Source organism: Electrona antarctica, assembly GCF_951216825.1.
Source record: "Electrona antarctica genome assembly, chromosome: 22".
Taxonomy (NCBI): Eukaryota; Metazoa; Chordata; class Actinopteri; order Myctophiformes; family Myctophidae; genus Electrona; species Electrona antarctica.
Window position 1 is genome coordinate 31389207 of NC_136805.1, and position 21839 is coordinate 31411045.

Here is a 21839-nt window from a genome sequence, read left to right on the forward strand (position 1 = left end):
GTCCCCAATAACACAGTCAACACATCTAGGCAGAAAAAAACCTTTCCTGGGCAGAAAGGTTTGCGTGTGCAGCCAGACACACACTGTTCTGGTTATGGTTCCCTGTGTCAGCTTCTAAATCGTAAATTGTGCACGATGCCATTCTTTGCAGCAGAGCAGAGACACTGTTGTCATCGCTGGACAACGTTCACACCGGCATTACCATTAGCCCTGAGCTACAGTAGGTCGCTCCAGCAGTCCACAGCAACTAGCAGCTGCTCTTGTCCCCGTCAATGCATGTCTTCCTCCGTATATTTCTGGTTCATATAAGCTACGGCAACCCTACCTGTCCATAGTCCCTGTAGTTTCTGACAGCCTACCGAGTGTCCACCACCTACGTCATTTTTGGACAAATACGTAGGTGGTGGACCGCTTTGAAAGTGCACCCACGGAGTTACAGAATGCCAATGATAATAAATGGGCGCATTTGAGCATATATGCTAATGACTAAAAACACACAGATTAGGTTGAATAGTGGCGAAGTGGTCCTTTAACAACTGGAGACACAGGAACACTGAACAAACACTCTAGCAATGATTACTATGGGAATATATTGATACTATATTTAACACAAACAAAAAGCACATCACTTAAATAATACAAAAAAAAACATGTTCACATTTGTAACCCCTCAAAAATGGCTTTACAAATAGTCAGTTTTAGCTTTATGTACAATAAACTGACAAACATCTCAAATCATATTTGCATTTGGATAGAAAAAAAAGAAAAGAAAATAACTTTGTACATATATTCACCCTGGCCTTAGATCATTGGCATGTTCAATGGGTTGCCTTTGCACTCATGGGGTGATTGGGGTGAGCCGTCGTTCTCTCTCTCCTCTTTTTTTGGTTCATTTGGGAGTTTGGTTTGGTCGATCTGAATTGATTTGTTTTGGTTTCGCAAACATCCACACATTATATTCAGTTCATGTAAATAATGTAAATAATGTCAATGTTCATTGTTTCAAGAGTCATGTGTGGTCTCCACTTTGTCCACTTTTGAGCCAGCTTGTGACACTAGAAACAAAAAGAATAATAAATAAACATGTCACACAGAACCTCAACAGACTGGATTAAAAGGGACTTGATGTTGGTGGATCTTACCCAGATCTTCGAAAAGAAACGAATCATGCTTTTTCAGAGCATCGTAGAACGCTGCCATTGCTTTAGTTCCCTTTGGAAGTATAACGTCAAACAGTATTCTCATTTGTTCTTCAGGGGTTTTTGCTTCCCTGATTGTGCTATACGTTTCGTTTTTGAGAATTCCGTGGAGATTATCTGATAGACGCACAACCGCTCTGACACGCTGAATTAGGCCACACCTGTTCTTCTGCACAAAGTCAGCTTTACTTTCTGTTAAAAATGAATGAATAATAATAAGTAAGTAATCCTGGTCTCTAAACTGCCTCCCCCTGGCCAGCCGGGGCACCTGATGGAGGGGAAAGGAACTGGTTGTAATAACGTGTTCCTTCCACACGCTACGTCCAACCAGGGGAAACTCCCCCTGTCAGGTGTAAAGGAGCAACTTGGACACTCATGCATGAAGGAAGCATGAGTTCAAGTCCGTTGCTCTCCCCAGGTTGGCGGAGGGTGTGTAGAGCCCAGGATCACATTAGTTAGTTGACACAGTGGTGAAAAATGGTTTGCAAAATTGTGGGATAAAATAAATAAATAATAATGAATACATGAATTCTGCCCACAGGTCAGACACAAGGAGGTTTTACCTGGTGTCTGGGTAATCAGTGGTTCTTCCTCATCTAAGACATCTGAGAGAAAAACATATTTGTTAATTTGATGATTATGATTGTGTTCAGCTACCTTTGTTAAATTGACGCACACTGGCACACATGTACACACACACACACACACTCCTCTCTCTCTCTGTCGCTCTAATTAATTAGTCTCATGTCCAGCAGCTGCGCCTAGTTCCTGCAGGGAGCTGCCTATGCCATAAAAAGCATAGGTGAGTTCCAGTCTATAGTTGTTGTAACATTCTGTACCTGAGAAGGAGTGCAGGCTTAATGCAAGCATCATGGTGCTGAGCATTGGGCTCTGCAGCACAGTAAGGCCAGAGGTATAGTCAAAACCTAAGACTGGGTTAATGCAGGTGAGGTGAACAAAGACAAGAACTGTCAAACATAAACCAAAACATGCAACACAATACAATGTTCCAACAAGGAGTGACTGGGACAATACATGAGGGATGATAGGAACTAAGAAAATTAGAACAGGGAACATAATATGCATAGGGTTACAAGACATGAGTCATCATGAGACAATAAAGGAGAATGCTGAATTCTAGGAGAGATACGAGAATTTCACAGCCAGGACACCATGAGTGAATTCTAATACTTTTGGCCAAGGGTAAAACAGAGAGAGAGAGAGAGAGAGAGAGAGAGAGAGAGAGAGAGTGTGTGTGAGTGAGTGAGTGAGAGAGTGTGCGTGCGTGCGTGTGTGCGTGCGTGCATGCGTGCGTGGCTGAGAGGGTCGGAAGCACTCCCTTAATGTGCCATGCCTCACTACGCCTATCAGCCATTGTAAAGTATGCGGTAGACCGCAGCCTCTATTTAGCGGCGTGTTGCTTTATTGCTGTATCTCTGATTTATACCTGTAGGCCTACTTACTATTTTTTCCCCTTTTGCGAGTTTTTTCCTCCTTGGGAAGCAAGTCATCTGACATGAGAACAGAAACAGGCACCATCATTCAAAAATACAGTACACTGCAAAGTTACAAATATATGATGATCAAGAACAATTAAACAGCCATTCAAATGGGAGGCAACTGTGTAAATATACTGTAGGTACCTGCTCGGATGTGTGCAGTCCAAGCAGGATCATCAGTACCACTCGCTTTAAGAGTCAATTTGAAGGGAGGTGGCTGCTCATTGTCATAGTGGGCGTCAAAGTAGGGTGCGTCCATTTTTTCCAGGGTGAAAGGTAAGCCCTGCAGAGTGCAGACACATACTATGAATAATGAAACTTAAATAATAAATAGGCTACATCCATCTAAATAGCTACACCTATCTGAAAGAAGAAGAAAAAAGACAAAAAGAAAAACAGTAACCAGGTGCTCACGGGAGATAAAAAGATGACTATAGTAAAAAAGTTAAAAAAAATTAAAAAGGTGCTCACACGGATCAAACGGGATCAATACATTATTTATTTAATTAAAAGGCAACTGCGGTTGGCGGAGGCCCAGGATCACATTAGATAATTGACACAGGGGTGAAAAATGGGTTACAACATTTCAAAAACATGTTTCAACCATGACCCAGCAACACCTATCTCCTTTAAATTATAACACATGAATTATGGTAAAATAAAACTGATTGATTGATTGATTGATTGATTGATTGATTGATTGATTGATTGACTGACTGACTGACTGATTGAATACTTTACTAGACACAAATGCATACAGCAAAGAAGTACAGTAAAACATGATTACACAAAAAAGTCCTGTGGACTCAATTGTTTCCACTGTGGTCCTAGCTGAATTGACATAGACAAACACACCTTTGGGTCAATTTCCCCACTGGGCTCACTCGTGAGATGGTATGTCCCCTCTATCAGTGTACAGCGGGGACTCTTTTGAACTCTGCTGAAACGCCCGTTCGATGATTCCAACTCCCTCTCTATGTCCTGGACAGCAGATGGAGAAGGTGATGGAGAAGGTGATGACAAAATGAGACAAGGAGGGAGGAGTCAGGGTAGGAAGGGAAGGTTAACAAAACTGTAGGTTCTAGCCAATTAGAAGATAGATTGACAGGTTATCTATCATAAGACCATGCAGTGTTGCCAGAGACTAATCAGAGAACAGTTGAAATAGTTGACCTGACCTGACCTGCATGACATTGACAACCCTTCAGTTGGACCATCAGTCCATTTGGCATTCATGGCCATATGATATCGGCATGACCACCACAGACGTATACTGTATATCCGACAAACAGACAGACAGACAGACAGACAGACAGACAGACAGACAGACAGACAGACAGACAGACAGACAGACAGACAGCACCTGCCAACTTGAACTATATACTGTATTAGTAGCCTTGTGCGTGCGTGCATGCATGCTTGACCTTGACAACAACGAGCTCTGGCCAATCAGACGCGCGGGGCGTCACCAAGGGCGAGTCTATGTCTTAAAGCATACGTAGAAAGAAATCACGCCTACTATTCCTATCAGATCCATAGGCTACACTTTGACAAACAAATCAAATCAGTAACCCGTACTGTTAACAAATGTCCAGCAGATGGTGCCCTTACTCTTCCTCCCACATTATGTGCCCAACAGGTCTGCTGAACAGAGTCTGTTAGAAGTTTTCTATACTTAAACTAAAAACAAAAGGGGACCAAGCCATTCAGGTTGTCTCTTCCACAAGTCTTAAGAGCTGCAGCTTCTGTGGACGTTATTAAGAACAACCTTAAAACGCTATTGGAACAATCATTTTTTCAGTTTTATGTTTTTACATGTGTTGTTATCTGCTGTCCTGCTTGAGATGAATTGTACAGGCTTTTTCTTATAGCATTATTTCACTGTTTGTGTGGGAAACCAGTACATGTGGCAAAAGCAGAATGGGGAATGAGAAACAGGGATGCTTGTGGTCATTCTACCACAATTGTTAGGACATTATAACCGATAATAATACTGATAATAACTGATAATACAATTATCTATGGAGAAACTGAATGGGATTTTTACTTCAGACACCAAATAAATTAGTAGCCTAATGAGTCTTTTCATTTCAATGAGCCATGTGGCTACATGTATGTCAAGAGCTCTAAAACATAGTTTAATAGGTATAAGGTATTAATAGTTAGAAGCATGCATGAAAGATGTCTATTGCCTGGTGCCATACTCACTTCATGCTCTGAGTTACAGCTGAGATAGATGCGGAAAGTGTGACCATCAGTACTCTGCAGATCTTCGTAGACCAGCACCGCTCCATGGCATTCCTAACAAAACAAAACAAAAGGAGATACATTTATGATCACCAGCAGCGATACATACTGTATATATAAAGCAAAGTAGACAGCATTAGGTCTTTCTTGCTGTACTGAGTGGTTGTTTTCCTCACATGGGAGTGGGAAGGGGGGCGTTACATCACATTTTATCATAGCTCATCATTTTCAGCACATTTTTTCCAATAAGAAAACACTGATTAGAAGTATATTTCCGGGGGGTGCATGATACCCCCTTCCAGTGACTGTACTACATAGCATTTTTCGAAATGACCACCAGCAACAATTGTTTTCATATTTATGACGGATATAGTATGATATTACAGACTGATTTCGTTGAAATTAATTAGTTAACATACATAGTACTAATATGTCTTTTGGATAATTTAAAATTATCATTGAAAAATCCAAGATGTCTGCTGTAAATAATGGGCATAACTGTCTGATGTGTTATGGATCCCACCAGCCTTCTAAGGAAGCCCTGCTGTGATTGACAGTTCTTTGCAACTACACCTAAACAAACCTAACCCTATAACCTCAGTAAAACTATGCAGACATGCATCTGATCATGGTCTTGGTCAATGGTCTGCCCTGAATGCTTGAGCTATGCTCGGGGTGCATCCTTGGGATGTCTCTCAGGTGAACTGGAATCCATCTTGCGTAATGGGTATAATCCATTGCTTGAGTCCTTGGCAAGCCACCACTCAATTGCTCCTTGTATGCATGTCCTTATTACATGTGGCCCATGCAGGAAGAAATGAACATTCTACAAATTACGATTCAAGCGATTGATATATCATCAACATATTTTGTCTGGAATATAACTGACAATATATATAACTGTCTCTCATAAGAAAAATGTTGTTGCTGGTGGCCATTTTGAAAATGTTAAAAATTCATGATGCCTCCATATTGAATTATTTTGGGAATTAATGCCTTTGGTGTACAAAAGGTCACACTTTTATCTCAAACGGGTTCTTTCATATTTTGGAAAGCAAGCCAATCCACTATAAGTGCAAATTCTGAACTCCTACTGTATGCATCCTGTATGTATCGGACGGTACTGAAACTAGTTTTCTTTTCTTTTGTATGTGCAAATGTTTCTCATAATGAAAGATTTGATAATTAATGTGTTAATGAGTGTGATTGATATCAAGTCTCATCGCTGAAACATCATCTCTCACACTCATCATAGACTCTCTCTTGCTGGGAGATTCACGAATGGAGTGAAATCCTGAAGAGGACACTCTTGATGCTCTCTTGAATGACTGCATCCAATCATTAATCTTGTCAGGTGATTGGTAGTATGAACTTCCTCTTTCAGATGGTATTCCACCTCTCACTGGAACCGAAGACAAGACATTTACAATGTTAATGTGTTATTATGTGTCTCAGTTTTTCTGATGAAGACATATATTTAAAAATGTCACTGTAATAACAATAACTTCATTCTGTTACCAGATCAATTATATTGTTACTCACAGTCACCACTTTGAGGACGGCTTGCTGTGCTCTCCCTTCTCCTAACAGGCGTTGGGGTCTCCCTTCTCCTAACAGGTATTGGTTCAATCGAATCCCTCTCTTGCTCTTCTCTCTCCTCGCATTCTTGACTGCTCGTTATCTTTTTGATCCCAGTGAAGTGTCCTCCGTTGAAGTGTCCTCCGTTGCCCATCACCATCTTTTTTATTTTGCTTATCAGTTGTGTTACTTCTAATTTGTCCCGGTTGTAGATGTCTAGAACATGGTAATTGTTGTCACATTTCTCTAGGAGCAACCTAAGAGGTTCTCCTTTAGACCTTTTGTAGTCTTCAACACTTTTCTCTCCAGTCCAGCTTCCCCGGGTAAACAGAACCAGAGTGTGTCTCCAGACTTGGTCCCCCAGCAGCTTCATGTGTTCCTCCACTGATTTCCTGTCAGCTTCAGAGAAATCTGACCCGACAGGAACAATCAACAGGACAGCATGGGGTCCAGGAGAACACATAGTCACACCGTTTAGAAGGACGTCTTTGACCTCCTGTGATGGAGTCGACCAGTCTGGACAGATCACCACATTCACTTTTCTTCCATGAACTTGTCTCTTTTGATGCTCACATGTAGTCTGCAGAATATGCTCCTGGGATGTGAGGTTTATGTGTTAGGCATAATAATCAAAATATTAAATCTGCTCTGTAGCTCTGTGGTGTGGAGCTACTTTATGGACATATACTGTATAGTTAACAGTGACAGCTAACATAGTTCACAGTGAAATGTAAAGGTTAAAATAGACAAGGATTCTAAATTACAGGATATTTGTTGACTTTGAAAATATAAATCTTTTTTTAACATCATAATTAGAAATACAATTATAGCAATGGTTGGGGCCAGGCAGTTGGATGTGGTAGTGGAAAAGGAGGAAACCAGGAAAATAACCCCCCAAAATGTGGGGGGTTAAGGAGAGGGTTATATGAATTCAAAAGCAATTGCTTCTTTATACACAACACATGCATTTAATTAAACCTGTAATTGCAGTGTATAAATTAGTTAAGCTTGACTCTTATCACCAAACGCCACGGTTAATGTTACAACTAAATATTGCTCTCAAGAATTTGAAGCGAGAAATAGACGATGCAGTAACAAAAATGTATTCTATTTGATAAACACTTCTTTGTCCGAGGTGACCGTGTTGCACTGGGTGCACGGCCAGTGCAAGACTTGGAATACTTCATTACCATATAAGGAAGCAAATACTTTGTTTTATTGTTACTTTAGGGTCAAGGGGATCGTGACATAAAAAAAGCTTTTCTGAGCTCAATTGCACCCAAAAAAAACGGACATTTTAACATTCAGTAGATTTTCTGTGGTCTGAGGTTTTCTGGCTCAAACAAGTGCTCTGATTGTCCTGTGGACTGTGATGTAAGAGTCCCATATTATGACATAACAATATGCCAGCAGATGTCACTGTTTGCATGTTTTCATTGCAGCTCAAAAAGCTTCAGGACACACATAGAAAACCCCAGGACACAGAAAATCCAGTGAATGTTCAAAGTTCAGGTTGTGTGGGTGTATAAGGTCAGAAAACCAAAAAGAAAAACGAAAAAGAAAAATGTATGAAAATTAACGTCATGAAACCTTTAATTTATTTAGTAAGCAGCTGTGTAAGTGGGATAATGAATCATCCTGACTGGCCCGGCATCCAATTAATTATTACTCACCTTTGATGTTGGCACTACAAACACAATCTCCTTCATTATTGTATTTCCAGCTCTGGCCTTGTCATTCCGTTGTCCACCAACCAACATCACCCTCACATGTGATAGACAATAACGATTTCCTGACAGACAGAAACTAAACATTAATTCAATTAACACAATGTTACTATTTCAGGCCTGGATTCAGATATTAAACTAGATTCAATATTTGCAAACATATATGCCTGAACTGACCACAGAACACTAAACCACTAAATTAATGGCAAGAATTTCCTACAGCTTTAAGTCCAACAATCTAAACTAACCCTATGTCAATCTGTTGTTCAGAAGATCACACTTAAAGTGTTACAACATTGAGAATATAGGCTACTACTAATTCATATACAATTTACAAAAATTGTAGTGGTAGTGGCTTTTGTTTGGGAATCAGAAGGTTCCTGCTAGGGCATTAATTAAAAAATAGATGCATCAACGTATCGACTTCATTAACACAAGTCGATTCAAATTAGAAGTCGAAAGTCGAAAAAAACCCACAAAAAACATTTTCATTTGTTTTGCCCATATTATTTTTGTGTATATATATTATGTGTGCGTGTGTGTACAGAATTCAAAATTGTAGGATTGGTTATTGTCACGGACATAAGTCATTCTTTCCCTTTGCATCGGAGTTCAGCCACGGCCTTAATTAACAACCTGCAGCTGTGTTCTCCTTTGATGTGCGCTCTCAGCGTGTCCCACTAATTGACTGGCTGAAGTTGAACTGCACTGTGTCAAAGAAGTACAGAAGCGAGGAAACTTTCTCCCCAAACTTTCTCCCCCCCACCCACGTGCTGACAGTGACTAGCTTTACGCGCGGGACACCTTGTGGAGAGGGGTAGGGCTGTCATACTGAGACAACATGTAGTCCAGGAAGGAAGAGAGACCAATGGCTGTGACATCACAGGCATTTTGAAATACTAAAATATCTAAAACCACATATGATATTACACACATACAAACCCCAGGAAAGTGTTCTAAATCTTCTAAACGTTGTTAAAATAATGTTGTTGTTTTTTTGCAAAGGGGTGAAGTGGCCCTTTAACTCTGCATATTGTGAGTGGGCGCGTACTGTTCCCCAATACATGACATTTGTACATCAGAGTTAAATCAAAACAAACTAATGGCTGTTTGATGAGGTTTATATCTGCTGTCGAGCAAAAACCAGCTAACCAGCTAAATATAACATTTTCAGGTAATGATTCTTTTTTTAAAACAAAGCAGCAGCAACAACCTCAGCAAAGTTGGCATTGTGACGTAATGTACTACATACTACATACAGTACTATACTATACTACATATATATTGTCAATATAGAGGGGAGAGGTCTTGGAGTTAGCTGCTTTAGCAGACAGTTTGAGGGAGTTAGCTGGTTTTGTCAGAAGCAATTTTTAATACATTTCATTAGTTGGAAATAAAGACAGAAAGCCCTCTGCCATTTATGTTATCTCTGTTGGCTTACATAAGTGTGAAACCATCTGGTCCAACAACTAGTTCAGCATAATCCTCCAAAATCAAAACACACTGGACTCCAGATATTCACGTAGACTTACCCCACGGGAATCTTGGGAGATACGAAGGCAGGTTCCCCATGTTCAGTTTAGGAAGGGCTTTTCCTGCAATGGTAGCAGTTGTTGAGATTAATATAAGGCTTTTCGACATCAACCTCAATTTTCCTTTTTGTATCATGTGGATAACAACAACAACAACTAAGGTCAGGTCTCCACCAGGGCAGGTCAGGTTGTCGCCTCCTGGTGGCACTATAATAGGCCAATGTGAAAAGGGGTGGCAATTGGATGATTTGAGGCATTTTCTTCCAAAAATGAGTTTGCAAAAATCCACCTGTTGGTGGCGCTATAACAGGCCAATGTATTCCTCAGCGGCAGCCTAGTAGGAAAGTCAGTGAAAGATTTCACGTAAATTTCACGCTGCGTTCATGATTTGAGGCTTTTTGTTCAAAACGGGCCTATCCTGCAAACTTTGAAAGCCAATGTTAGCCAATTAGGATGGAATATGAAATATCAGACGGATCCGTCTTGAACAGATGACTATAGAGATAGAGTGTAACGATTTGCTGGATTTTTGGACAAAATCTGGAGGAGTAATATACAAAAATGTGTTTTTCAAAAGTCGGCCTCCTGGTGGCGCTATAACAGGCCGCTCTGGAATATTTGGGGCAGAGGTTCATCGTTGGCATCCAGCAAAATTTGGCACCGACTAGGTTAACGGTGCCGGAGATTAGCTGGTAACAGAAGGACGGATGCACACACACGCACGCATGCACGCACGCACGGTGCACGCACGGCGCACGCACGGTGCACGCACGGCGCACGCACGCACGCACGCACGCACGCACGCACGCACGCACGCACGCACGCACGCACGCACATAACTGCCACACACGCACACGTGCCAGTTATCGGCAGTTATATACTGCTACTAATACAAACAAATAAAATACGGTCACCTTAGGTGGTATACCAATTTGTCAAAATATCAGTGTTGGCCTTGCACTAATATAAGGTTGTGCATGTTGGTAGTTAAACTGGAGCTGTATGAGTGGGGGTGACTAGACTAGAGCAGAGGATGTGGTATATGAAACCTTCAACCTGCCCGCAAGCCTGTGCCTTGCATGCCTGAGCCTTGCATGCCTGAGCCTTGCAACCACATACGCTGAACACACGCAATGGTGTTTTCCATGTCAGCTGTATGCATTATGAGCATGGTATGAACAGAGTATACTGTATCACCATGAGTTGGTATATCTGGTGGGCTTCTCTGCCTTAATATTGATAGTAACAGTTTAAAGTATAATTACACAAGTATCATTACCACAATTTTATGAATGAATGATTAGATCATAGGACATAAATATGAAATTGACCAGGCCTTTTCAAGGAATGAGGCAAATGAAAAGGTGTACTTTTGAAACAGGTGCTTCAGTCTCTCGATGTCCTCCAACCATACAAATTCATGGTTTGGGTCTATCTTATTAAAAAGTCTCTCCCTAATAGAGTTGTAGAATGGACAATAAAAAACAAAATACATTTCATTTTCGATTTCCTTTAGATCACACAGACTACATAGTCTATCCTCCCATCCTGTATGTGCGACTTGTGCGTGCATGCGTGCGTGCGTGCGTGCGTGCGTGCGTGCGTGTGTGCGTGCGTGCGTGTGTGTGCGTGCGTGTGTGTGTGTACGTGAGCCTGTATGAATGTTTTAATTGGAGGCCAAGTGGGACATTAAACATATGAGGAATTTGCAATTGCAATCTACGACCACATTAGTGTAACCATGAAATAGATTACACGACACAAAAAGGGCATCTATATAACTCTCTTACCTTTACCATTCCCGTGAAACAACTGAGAAGCTGATATATATTATTTTGTCTTATTTTGCTTTCAAAACAAGGCTACATTTGTATTTAATTGAATCGAGACATTTTAAATGATTTCATCATCATCTTCTTATATATGTAGCCAGGTGAAATACTGCCAATATGTAGCCAGGTCTAAAGCATACTGAAATACTGCCACTAGATGGTGCTAGTTCTCTTGTTAGTGCAATGCAGGAAGGTAGCATGCAGAAGCAGGAAGTAGGAAGTAAAGTCAGATGCTGAGAGTTTATCCATGAGGGTATTTCATGCATGCTGTTGTGGACAGATAAATATATATCATCAAGGTAACTATGTATACAAATGGTGATTGATTATCAACCATAGTGATGTATGGAGGTACACTGTTAAGTTTTACATTGTAATGTTTTGGTTTTCATTGGATGTTAACAGATTATTAATGTGAAGCTGTGATTGAGCTGGGAGCTGGAAACTGATCCTTTGTAGTCTGGGAACTAAGATACTGGATTGAATGTAGGTTTATTAACCACATGTATGATGTTTGACTATGTTGTGTTTTTGTTTACTTTTCTGAAGATGTGTTGTTTGATAAGCACTTTGTAAATGCAACATGTGATTGATGTGGTGTTTGATAGCACTTTGTAAATGCAACATGTGATGGGATGTTCTTTTCTTGTTTGTGTTCATGTGTCAGTGAGGATTTCCAGTTGGTGTGTGGTCCTGTACACTGCAGTTATTTTTTGCACTATAAAAGACAGTCATGTTCTGATTGTTACTCTGCACTGTGAAACAATAGTCTTGCTCATTGAGCTACAAACAGACAAACACAGCAGCAGTTATTGCCCAGAAAAAAAAACCCTCTATTTTAGTTTGTGTCTGGTGCTTATCTCATTTTGCCTGGTTACATATAGTATAATGTACAGACATAACAGTTCTATTGTACAATGTAACACCATCAAACATGTTTGATTTTCTGGTACAGTCCTTACCTTTCAATGAGTTCTGTCTGTCCACGGACCTTTTCAGTAGATTGAGATTTAGTCTATTGTAGATGGACTGTAGTCACACAGCAACAATTAGTCTATTGTAGATGGACTGTAGTCACACAGCAACAATTATCAGTTTCTATTTCATGTTCAGAAAAAGTGGCATTCTGCAGTGAGAGAGAGAGAGAGAGAGAGAGAGACCGACCCTCTCTCAGCACTACTGATGTTGCAAAAGTCACAATAGGCCTATCTCACAGCCCGTTTTTCACGCCCACTTCCGGTAAATAGTGGTGACTTTAACATGAGCATTTACACGTTTTTTTCTCTGGAGAATCTAAGTACATTTTCTAATGTAAAAATGTGACAGACCAATATTATTATGAAGCAAACAATATGGTAAATCAGCTCGAACAAATAGAACAAACCTTACCTTGAGAAAACAAAAGTTGTAGACTTCTTAAATTACCTCTGTTAACATGAAGCGTCTATGGAGTGACGTCACGCTATCACCACTAACCCCGAAAGGGGGCGTATTAAGGGGGGTGGGGAAATTCTGTGAGATAGGCTTATTGTCATTGAAAGAGGACATAAGATGGAGAGGCCTTTTATGCTAGCAGCAGAAAGCGTTAACACAATTATGAAAACAGTTCATGAAGCTATACATAGAGATTAGAGAGACACCTCTAGTGTCCTAATCGGGGTGCCGTCTTTATTGACATTGTCAACAAGTAGGAGTCCTACCCGACAAGTTGTAGTGTATATTATCATACTCTCTACAGAATGGTTACATCATTACATCATGATTTTAGTCTTTAGAAAAAGTTTTAGCTTTTAAGTAAATTTTCATGGTATTTATTTAACTTCATGCTAAATGTCCAGAGAAGGAACAATTCATTGGTACAAATACCTAACAAACAAGTGAATTTCACATGCAATTCAGCAACACTAATCTTATTGATCATATTCATTACATCAACACTTTATTTGTATGATTGATGATTATTATTATGATGAGAAGAAGTGCATTGTCGAGGACCCAACTGGGTGCATGCCCAGCGTGAAGTCCTTCACATCGGCGGTTCTGGACAACCGGCGATCTGACCAACATCACGACTTCATATCCCCTTATAGGCAAATATGGATTTTAGACTGTCCAGAACGCCAATCCGGATGATATGCCCATATACTGTACATGGGTAAGGGGCATGAAGGGGACAAGAACGCCGGGACAACGCTCCACACGTCCCAAACTCTTCTCCCTTCTGGCCCCAAAACTGTGGAATGCACTCCCCGTTGCAATCAGAACTGCAGCATCACTCCCAATCTTCCGCCGTAGTCTGAAGACCCACCTTTTCAGACTCCATCATGGCCCATAGCACTTATCCTACCCCCTTAGATAGCACTTTTTAGACTTAGATAGCATTTGAAACAGACTTATAGCATGTCATGTAGACAGCACAATAATTGCATTGTATGTAGTCATAGCACATCATAGTACATATGTATAGCATAGTATAGTATATATGTATATTTAATATGTATAGTGTCATTATATAGATATGTTCTAGTTACGTTCTTAGCTTACGCATGTTTCTTGATAAATGCATTTTATATATGTGATGTATTCCCATACTTTTGTTCTTGCCTAATGTAAGTCGCTCTAGATTAAGAGCGTCTGCTAAATGCCTAACTTGTAAATTGTAAATTGTAAATTGTAAGAACACACATAGTATTCATCTATAGGCACAAAAGGGACACAAACACCAGTACAATGTGTACACTTACAATGGGTACAACAGGTACAATGCATATTGCATTAATTGTCTCCACCAGGCCGAAGGCATGGGGAGAGAGTATGTTTTGCACTCCGTCCGTGTGTGTGTCCGTCCTTCCGTCCGTCTGTGAACAGCTAATCTCCGGCACCGTTAACCCGGTCGATGCCAAACTTTGCACACACACTCCCTGGAGGCCAACGATGAACCTCTGCCCCATCTGCATTTTCCGCATCTGCCTTTTAGAGCGCCACCAGGAGGCCGACTTTTGTAAAACACATTTTTGGATATTACTCCTCCAGATTCTGTCCAAAAATCTCACAAATCGTTACACACTATCTCTATGGTCATGTGCTCAAGTTGGATCTGTCCGATATTTGATATTCCATCCTAATTGGCTATAATTAGCTTTCACAGTTTGCAAGATTGCCCCGTTTTGAACAAAAGCCTCAAATCATGAACGCAGCATGCAATTTACGTGAAATCTTTCACACATTTTCTTACTAGGCTGAGGAATATATCCCACCCTTTTCACATTGGCCTGTTATAGCGCCACCAACAGGTTGATTTTTGCAAAACACATTTTTGGAACAAAATGCCTCAAAAACATGTTTATATTTTACTATGAAAACCTGCATTTCCTGTGCGTCCGTCCGTTAGTTAGTCACCCCATGCACGCCTCCATATGGTCACGCCTCCATATGGTCACACCTCACGACATCACACCTCCAGGTCACGCCTCGTGACATCACTGTGACATCCATATATGGTAACGCCTTGTGACATCACTGTGACATCCATATATGGTCACGCCTTGTGACATCACTGTGACATCCATATATGGTCACGCCTCGTGACATCATTGTGACATCCATATATGGTCACGCCTCTCACGCCTTGTGAAACATCACTCCATATATGGCCAGTACAGAATTCATTCCATGTTGATCTGACCTAGCCTGGTTAATAAACCAGACCGAATCAGCCGTTGGCAAAAAAAAGTTGCCTACCAGCGGATTACGGTCTGGCGAGGCTCAGTAGCACGCCTCTTTCCTACAGCAGAGAACAGGTCGGACCAATCGGGACACGGTATGCAATATAGGCGGGCTTTGGTACAGTGACGTTCAATGCTTGAGACCTTTGACTGACAGTAGCTCTGACCAATTGCGTCAAAGAGAAAATGTTCCCCGGGAAATGAAATCCAAGTGGAGCCAGCCCAGACTGATATACCGCGACAGTGTTGTGTGATATTAGTCTGGCTTATTAGCCAGGCTAGATCTGACCCCCCCATGCCAAAGCACCAGCGGCATTCGGCCGTCACCCAGGCGGATGCGTGCACGCGACCTCACCACCAAGGTGGCTTCTCGCAGTCAGGCGTCTTACAGGTCGTAATAGAAGATTATTTTATATTAGTGTGATAAACTAACCTTTTATGCTTTTAACCTCACTTTTAAGTCACTACAAAACATAAATTATGATAAAATCTTTATCTTTGGGGTACAGACCCTGCGTAAGTGGGTATGAGGAGCTACAGCTATATGACAAATAGTAATAAAACAATTGTACACTTATACCATTAATGCTGGTAGAAAATATATGTTTTGAACCTAAACCGATTAAACTAGATCTTTGGTTTCAATGGACATACGGTACTAGTGTTAAATTAAATAAACCACAACACAATTAGTTATAGATTAAAACATAATAAAATCACCAGAGAAAATCACTGCTACTTTTATGTTTTATAGGCTGCTAATTTGAATAATGCAAACGGAGTAATTAAATAATTTGAAACTAACAGTAAACTAACACTAGTTTAATATGAATAAAGGCATGAATAAATCACACGCACGCAAATGTGCCAGTCATTTGTGGTGTGTCTTTGTCCAATTTCCACTTTCCCACCATCACAGTTGTCGATGCGACAAAACGTACAGTAAAACATTGATGCCATCCATGCTTGTGATCCAGTTTCATGCGTTTACGGTTTATTGTGGTTCCCCATTTAGCCCTCACGGCCGCAGTGAAGTCTACTCTTCCTGGGGCCGTATATGCATGGTCAGCTAATTGGCTGAGGTTTCAGTTCCTTCTTTAATTTTCTCGTCTAGGAAAAATAAATCTGAAATGAACTTGTCTTTCCAAGTTCCCTTAAATTTCTTCACGTTGCATTTGTGCCACTCACAACCTGTAAGGATGCATTTGGTTCCCAGTGGTGGAAAGTAACATTTACTTGAGTATACTGTACTGTACTTATTAAGTACAATTTTGCGATATTTGTACTTGAGTGTTTCCATTTTCCAATACTGTTACTTCTACTCCACTACATCTCAGAGGTAAATATTGTACTTTTACTCCACTACAATTACTTGAAAACTTTAGTTACTAGTTACTTAAGTGTATGGCTGAGCTCACACCTTTCATGCAATTCTCTGTGCTCGTTGGGTGTTGTGTCATGGCCGCCCAGCGGCCCAATGCATTTCCAATGGAGATCACATGGTTTGACCCAACATTGTGTTGTGTGAGGGGGAGGGGCGGACGACTGCGCCCCTCCCCCTCACACAACACAATGTTGGGTCAAACCATGTGACCTCCATTGGAAATGCATTGGGCCGCTGGGCGGCCATGACACAACACCCAACGAGCACAGAGAATTGCATGAAAGGTGTGAGCTCAGCCTAAGGCTGAGCTCACACCTTTCATGCAATTCTGTGCTCGTTGGATGCTCGTTGGATGCATGTTGTGTTGTGTCATGGCCGCCCAATGCATTGCCAATGGAGGTCACATGGTTTGACCCAACATTGTGTTGTGTGAGGGGGAGGGGCGCAGTCGTGCGCCCCTCCCCCTCACACAACACAATGTTGGGTCAAACCATGTGACCTCCATTGGAAATGCATTGGGCCGCTGGGCAGCCATGACACAACACCCAACGAGCACAGAGAATTGCATGAACCGTGTGAGTGCACCCTAAGGCCTCACTCACACGGTCGCTGCACTGCATTGCTGTTGTGAGTGTCATGGCCGCCCCAATGCATTTCCAATGGAGGTCACATGGTCTGTTGTATGGCTTTCAGCTGTGTTTCGACTGCCCCCCTCCCCCTCACACAACACAATGTTGTGTCAAACCATGTGACCTCCATTGGAAATGCATTGGGGCGGCCATGACACAACACAACATTCATCCAACAAGCGCAGTAAAGGTCTGAGCTCAGCCTTAGGCTGAGCTCACACCTTTCATGCAATTCTGGTGCTCGTTGGATGCATGTTGTGTAGTGTCATGGCCGCCCAATGTATTTCCAATGGAGGTCACATGGTTTGACACAACATTGTGTTGTGTGAGGGGGAGGGGCGCAGCTGAAAGCCATACAACAGACCCCTCCCCCTATGTTGTGTCAAACCATGTGACCTCCATTGGAAATACATTGGGCGGCCATGACACAACACAACATTGATCCAACGAGCACGAGAATTGCATTAAAGGTGTGAGCTCAGCCTAAGGGTGCACTCACACGGTTAATGCAATTCTCTGTGCTCGTTGGGTGTTGTGTCATGGCCGCCCAGCGGCCCAATGCATTTCCAATGGAGGTCACATGGTTTGACCCAACATTGTGTTGTGTGAGGGGGAGGGGCGGACGACTGCGCCCCTCCCCCTCACACAACACAATGTTGGGTCAAACCATGTGACCTCCATTGGAAATGCATTGGGCCGCTGGGCGGCCATGACACAACACCCAACGAGCACAGAGAATTGCATGAAAGGTGTGAGCTCAGCCTAAGGCTGTTTGCAAAAAACAAACAAACATGTTTATATTACTCCTAAACATTTTGCCAAACATCTCACACAGTCCTATCCTCCTGGTGGAGACCTGTGCCCAGAAGGGCACTTTTTCTAGTTCATGCATGGATTCCTGTTACATTCCACATTGTTTTATTTTTGTTGTGTCTGGGTTTTTGTCCTCCCAGTGAGTCTCTCTGTTTCTCCCTCCTTGTCTCATTCTCTGCAGACCTGAGGTAATCAATCATCTCGGGCTGTGATCAATCACCATTGATTATTGATTGGGGAGAAACCATTACCTGGTTTCTCCCCACCAAGTGTGTTTCCAGTTACCAGTCTCTGCCTCCCTAACTCTACCTTCACCAATCCAATGCCCATGCGACCCTAAAACCACACCAGCTTTTGTGTCTCTTTGATAACACCCAGGGCAACCTTTATATTAGGTAAGGTAAGACAGGAGCCAACACATAGGCAGAGTTAAGTGGTGGTTGCCACTTTTGTATTTATGAATGTTGGATATAGTTAGGCACTGGCAGGCAGGCTTTTGTTTTCTGTTAGTTAGACTGTCTGTGTTCCCCTATAGCTGCTGTTTTTTGGGCAACAGCCATTTCCCCTTCCTGTGGCCTATTTTGTTTCGGCTCTGTGTATGCATGTTGTAAAAAGTGTAAAAACAGTACCTGTTGTAATCTCTAAGTACTGGACCCTCGTCTGGTTCTGACAGACAGGTAGTGTGTGCAGGCTGGGTGGTGTGTGACAATCCAGTTGAAGTATTCCTTTGGTACGGCGACTGCGGCGGCGGCGGGCCCGGGAGAACAAATTAACGGACACGAGACAGTATCACGCTAAGGTTCACAAAGTTTATTACACAAACAGGAAACATATATAGTGCTGGATCATAATGACGTGACAATAGATATGAGACAGAAGAACGTGCCTACTGCAGCAAGGCTGACCTTGCTGCCACCGAGATGTCTCTCGTAGCCTATCTATAAAGTATGCTACAGTACAGGCAGTACACAATACATATCAAGTACACTGTATCTCAAGTTCAAGTACATAGACTAAGATGTACTGTGCATGGGCTAATATCATAACAGTACCTTGCACTCATACCTCGGTGTGGTCTTCCTCATTTGCACCTCAATGCTCATCCCTTTTACGTTCGTTAATCTTTACAACCTCCATCCTTTACTCTAAGACCCTATGGGTTTCTTAACCATTCAAAAAGTGCGTTGTTCCTGACCAACGAGCACTGGTCTAGTAATAATAATAAATATAGCTGCAAGCAACTATAAGAGCTGGATCAAGCCCAAAGAGAAAATATCTATATACAATCACACAATGAGTTGTTTAAACACTGATGACAAGTGATAAATAAAAATATCAACATGTACAATTTCTGAGATGACCCCAAAACAAACAAACATGGGGTAATAAATAAGTAATAAATAAAAATCACACCTGTGTGAACTGAGTGGTGCAAGGTCTTATATAGCCTGATCAGCTGTGGTCTGACGTAATGTCAGTGACCATAGTAACCATGCTCATTTTTTTGGTACGAACACGGGTACACGGGTACAAAGCCAGTTGTTGGAGTGGTTTACACCACTCAAAAACACGCGTGTGAAGTGAGTAGCGCTCTTATCATCATACGTCATCATACATCATCTCATTCCGGCCAATCACAATTTGCGTCCTCACCTTCGTCTTCAATGTTTGTGTTTACACAAACACTCAAAGCTGGACTCACCTGTGTGAAGTGACGGGCGCTCTTATCGTCACATTCCGTGCTCAGACAATCAAATCATCACAAAAAATGTGGTACACACAGACACACAAAGCCGGGCAACCAGATTTGTGTGTAACCAGAGTCAGACTCCATTCACACATGGAAATGTGATTTCTTTGACGTGGCCAAAAAAAGGCTGAAAAGTGGATCCAGCAAATCATAACAATTTACTCATCAGGAGATCTAAAGGTCCTTTGACGAATGATGAGTGTGAGCTTCAGTTCCTGAGGATTCTCACGGCCCTCTACCATATTGCCGGATGTCATGAAGAACTATAGCTCAGAACTGCCAAAACTGCTAAAATGGCGGAAACAATAAGGGCTTGACGCCTAGTAATAATAATGTTGGGAAAAAAACAACAACAACATGTAGGCCGACTGTAGTAACTTAACAGGACAGTGAAGAATATTGTATGTTGCATTTTTTTTTATACATATGCCTATAGTTTTATTTATTGTTCCTCCAATCCTCCTTACTGATGGTGTTGCGCTTCTAACGTGCTAATCTCAGGATATAGAGATTAATCACAGGACGGAACTTTATTGATATCATAACCGAGCTCATCGCTCCACAGGCTGGGAGCGCCTTTTGGGCAACATTCGATGTCATTTCCGGTTGGGACGTCATCCAAAGTGGTCCCCCTCCATTTTAGTGGATGAGACAGAAAATCTTAAAACGTGAATAACTCTTGATCTAAATCAATCCGTCCAATTCTAACCAAAGATTATGTTTTAAATCGCGTTAGAATTAATCATACCTCCCGTTGTTGTCGATTGCCTCGGGGGTGTTTTGGCTACATCTAGCTACTTCAGCTACATCCAAGATGGCGCCTGGTGCACCTTGAAATGTGCTCCGTTGCTGCAAATCGCTGGGCGCTCTGATTTAATGGTCCTAAATACCCCCGGGCGTTCAGGGCGTTAATGACCATGGCAACCCGCTCCAAGCCAAGGCACCATATTTGGGCATGGCTGGTGATGTCATGCTACATCACTATGCTTATAATATTTACAATAGCTCAACGTGACAGTATTTAACTCAGTCAATAGTGACAGTAACACACTCAGCATTCCCACTAGCCTTCTCTGCCTACGTGCGACGCATTCATATTGCTATCACGGGCAAACCCCCCCTCCAACAGCTTACAATGTCCAAGTTGGAACAGATCCTAATTACAGAGCCCCCCTCCATCATCAGATTTAAAGGTCCCTTTACAAACATAGTCACCACCGATCTTATACTGAAGAATCCCTCTGAACGTAGAGTATGTTTCAAAGTCCAGACGACGGCCCCGCGTCAGTACTGCGTGCGACCGAACAGCGGGATCCTTGAGGCCGCAGCAGACGTCAAACTCTCTATAACGATACAGCCGCTAGACAGCATAAACTTGAAAAGCAATAAAGATAAGTTCATGGTGAAGAGCATTGTTGTCCCGCCAGAAGTTTCCGACACAGATTCATCGCTTTGGAAAAATGCAAACCCCGACAATGTCATGGAGACCAAGCTGAGATGTGTCTTTGAGCTGCCTTCTGAAAACGACACAGTGAAGCAGGAGAATGACGTGACCAAAGCAGTTCCCGTGATGAACCGTGACATCCCTTGTGATCTCACGGAGACCAAGCTGAGCTGTGTCTTTGAGCTGCCTTCCGAAAGTTACGGAGTGATGCGCGAGAGTCACGTCGTGGATACGACCAAACAAGCAGTGAGGAACTGCACTACCGGTGACACGCCCTCTGCGGCCATGGCGCCAGCCAAACCTTATAGTGATTCCCTGGATGACACAGAGGTGAAGAAACTGGCCAAAACCGTCAGTGCCTCCCTGGATGACACAGAGGTGAAGAAACTGGCCAAAACCGTCAGTGCCTCACTGGATGACACAGAGGTGAAGAAATTGGCCAATCCCGTATTAAGTGCCTCCCTGGATGACACAGAGGTG

The 21839-nt window shown here is 42.1% G+C and overlaps 1 protein-coding gene across 1 annotated transcript; it reads right to left on the bottom strand.

The window, feature by feature from the left end:
- Positions 1-675: 675 nt before the first annotated feature.
- On the bottom strand, positions 676-12731 carry LOC306915313 (uncharacterized protein). The gene is made up of 12 exons (XM_079492614.1): positions 12577-12731; positions 9783-9845; positions 8197-8315; positions 6488-7118; positions 6190-6347; positions 4907-4999; positions 3554-3679; positions 2843-2981; positions 2663-2710; positions 1763-1804; positions 1143-1391; positions 676-1055 (listed from the first exon to the last, which is right to left on the bottom strand). Exons 2-12 carry the CDS (start codon positions 9820-9822, stop codon positions 1003-1005), a joined length of 1698 nt encoding a protein of 565 aa, XP_079348740.1. The 5' UTR covers positions 9823-9845; positions 12577-12731; the 3' UTR covers positions 676-1002.
- Positions 12732-21839: the final 9108 nt, after the last annotated feature.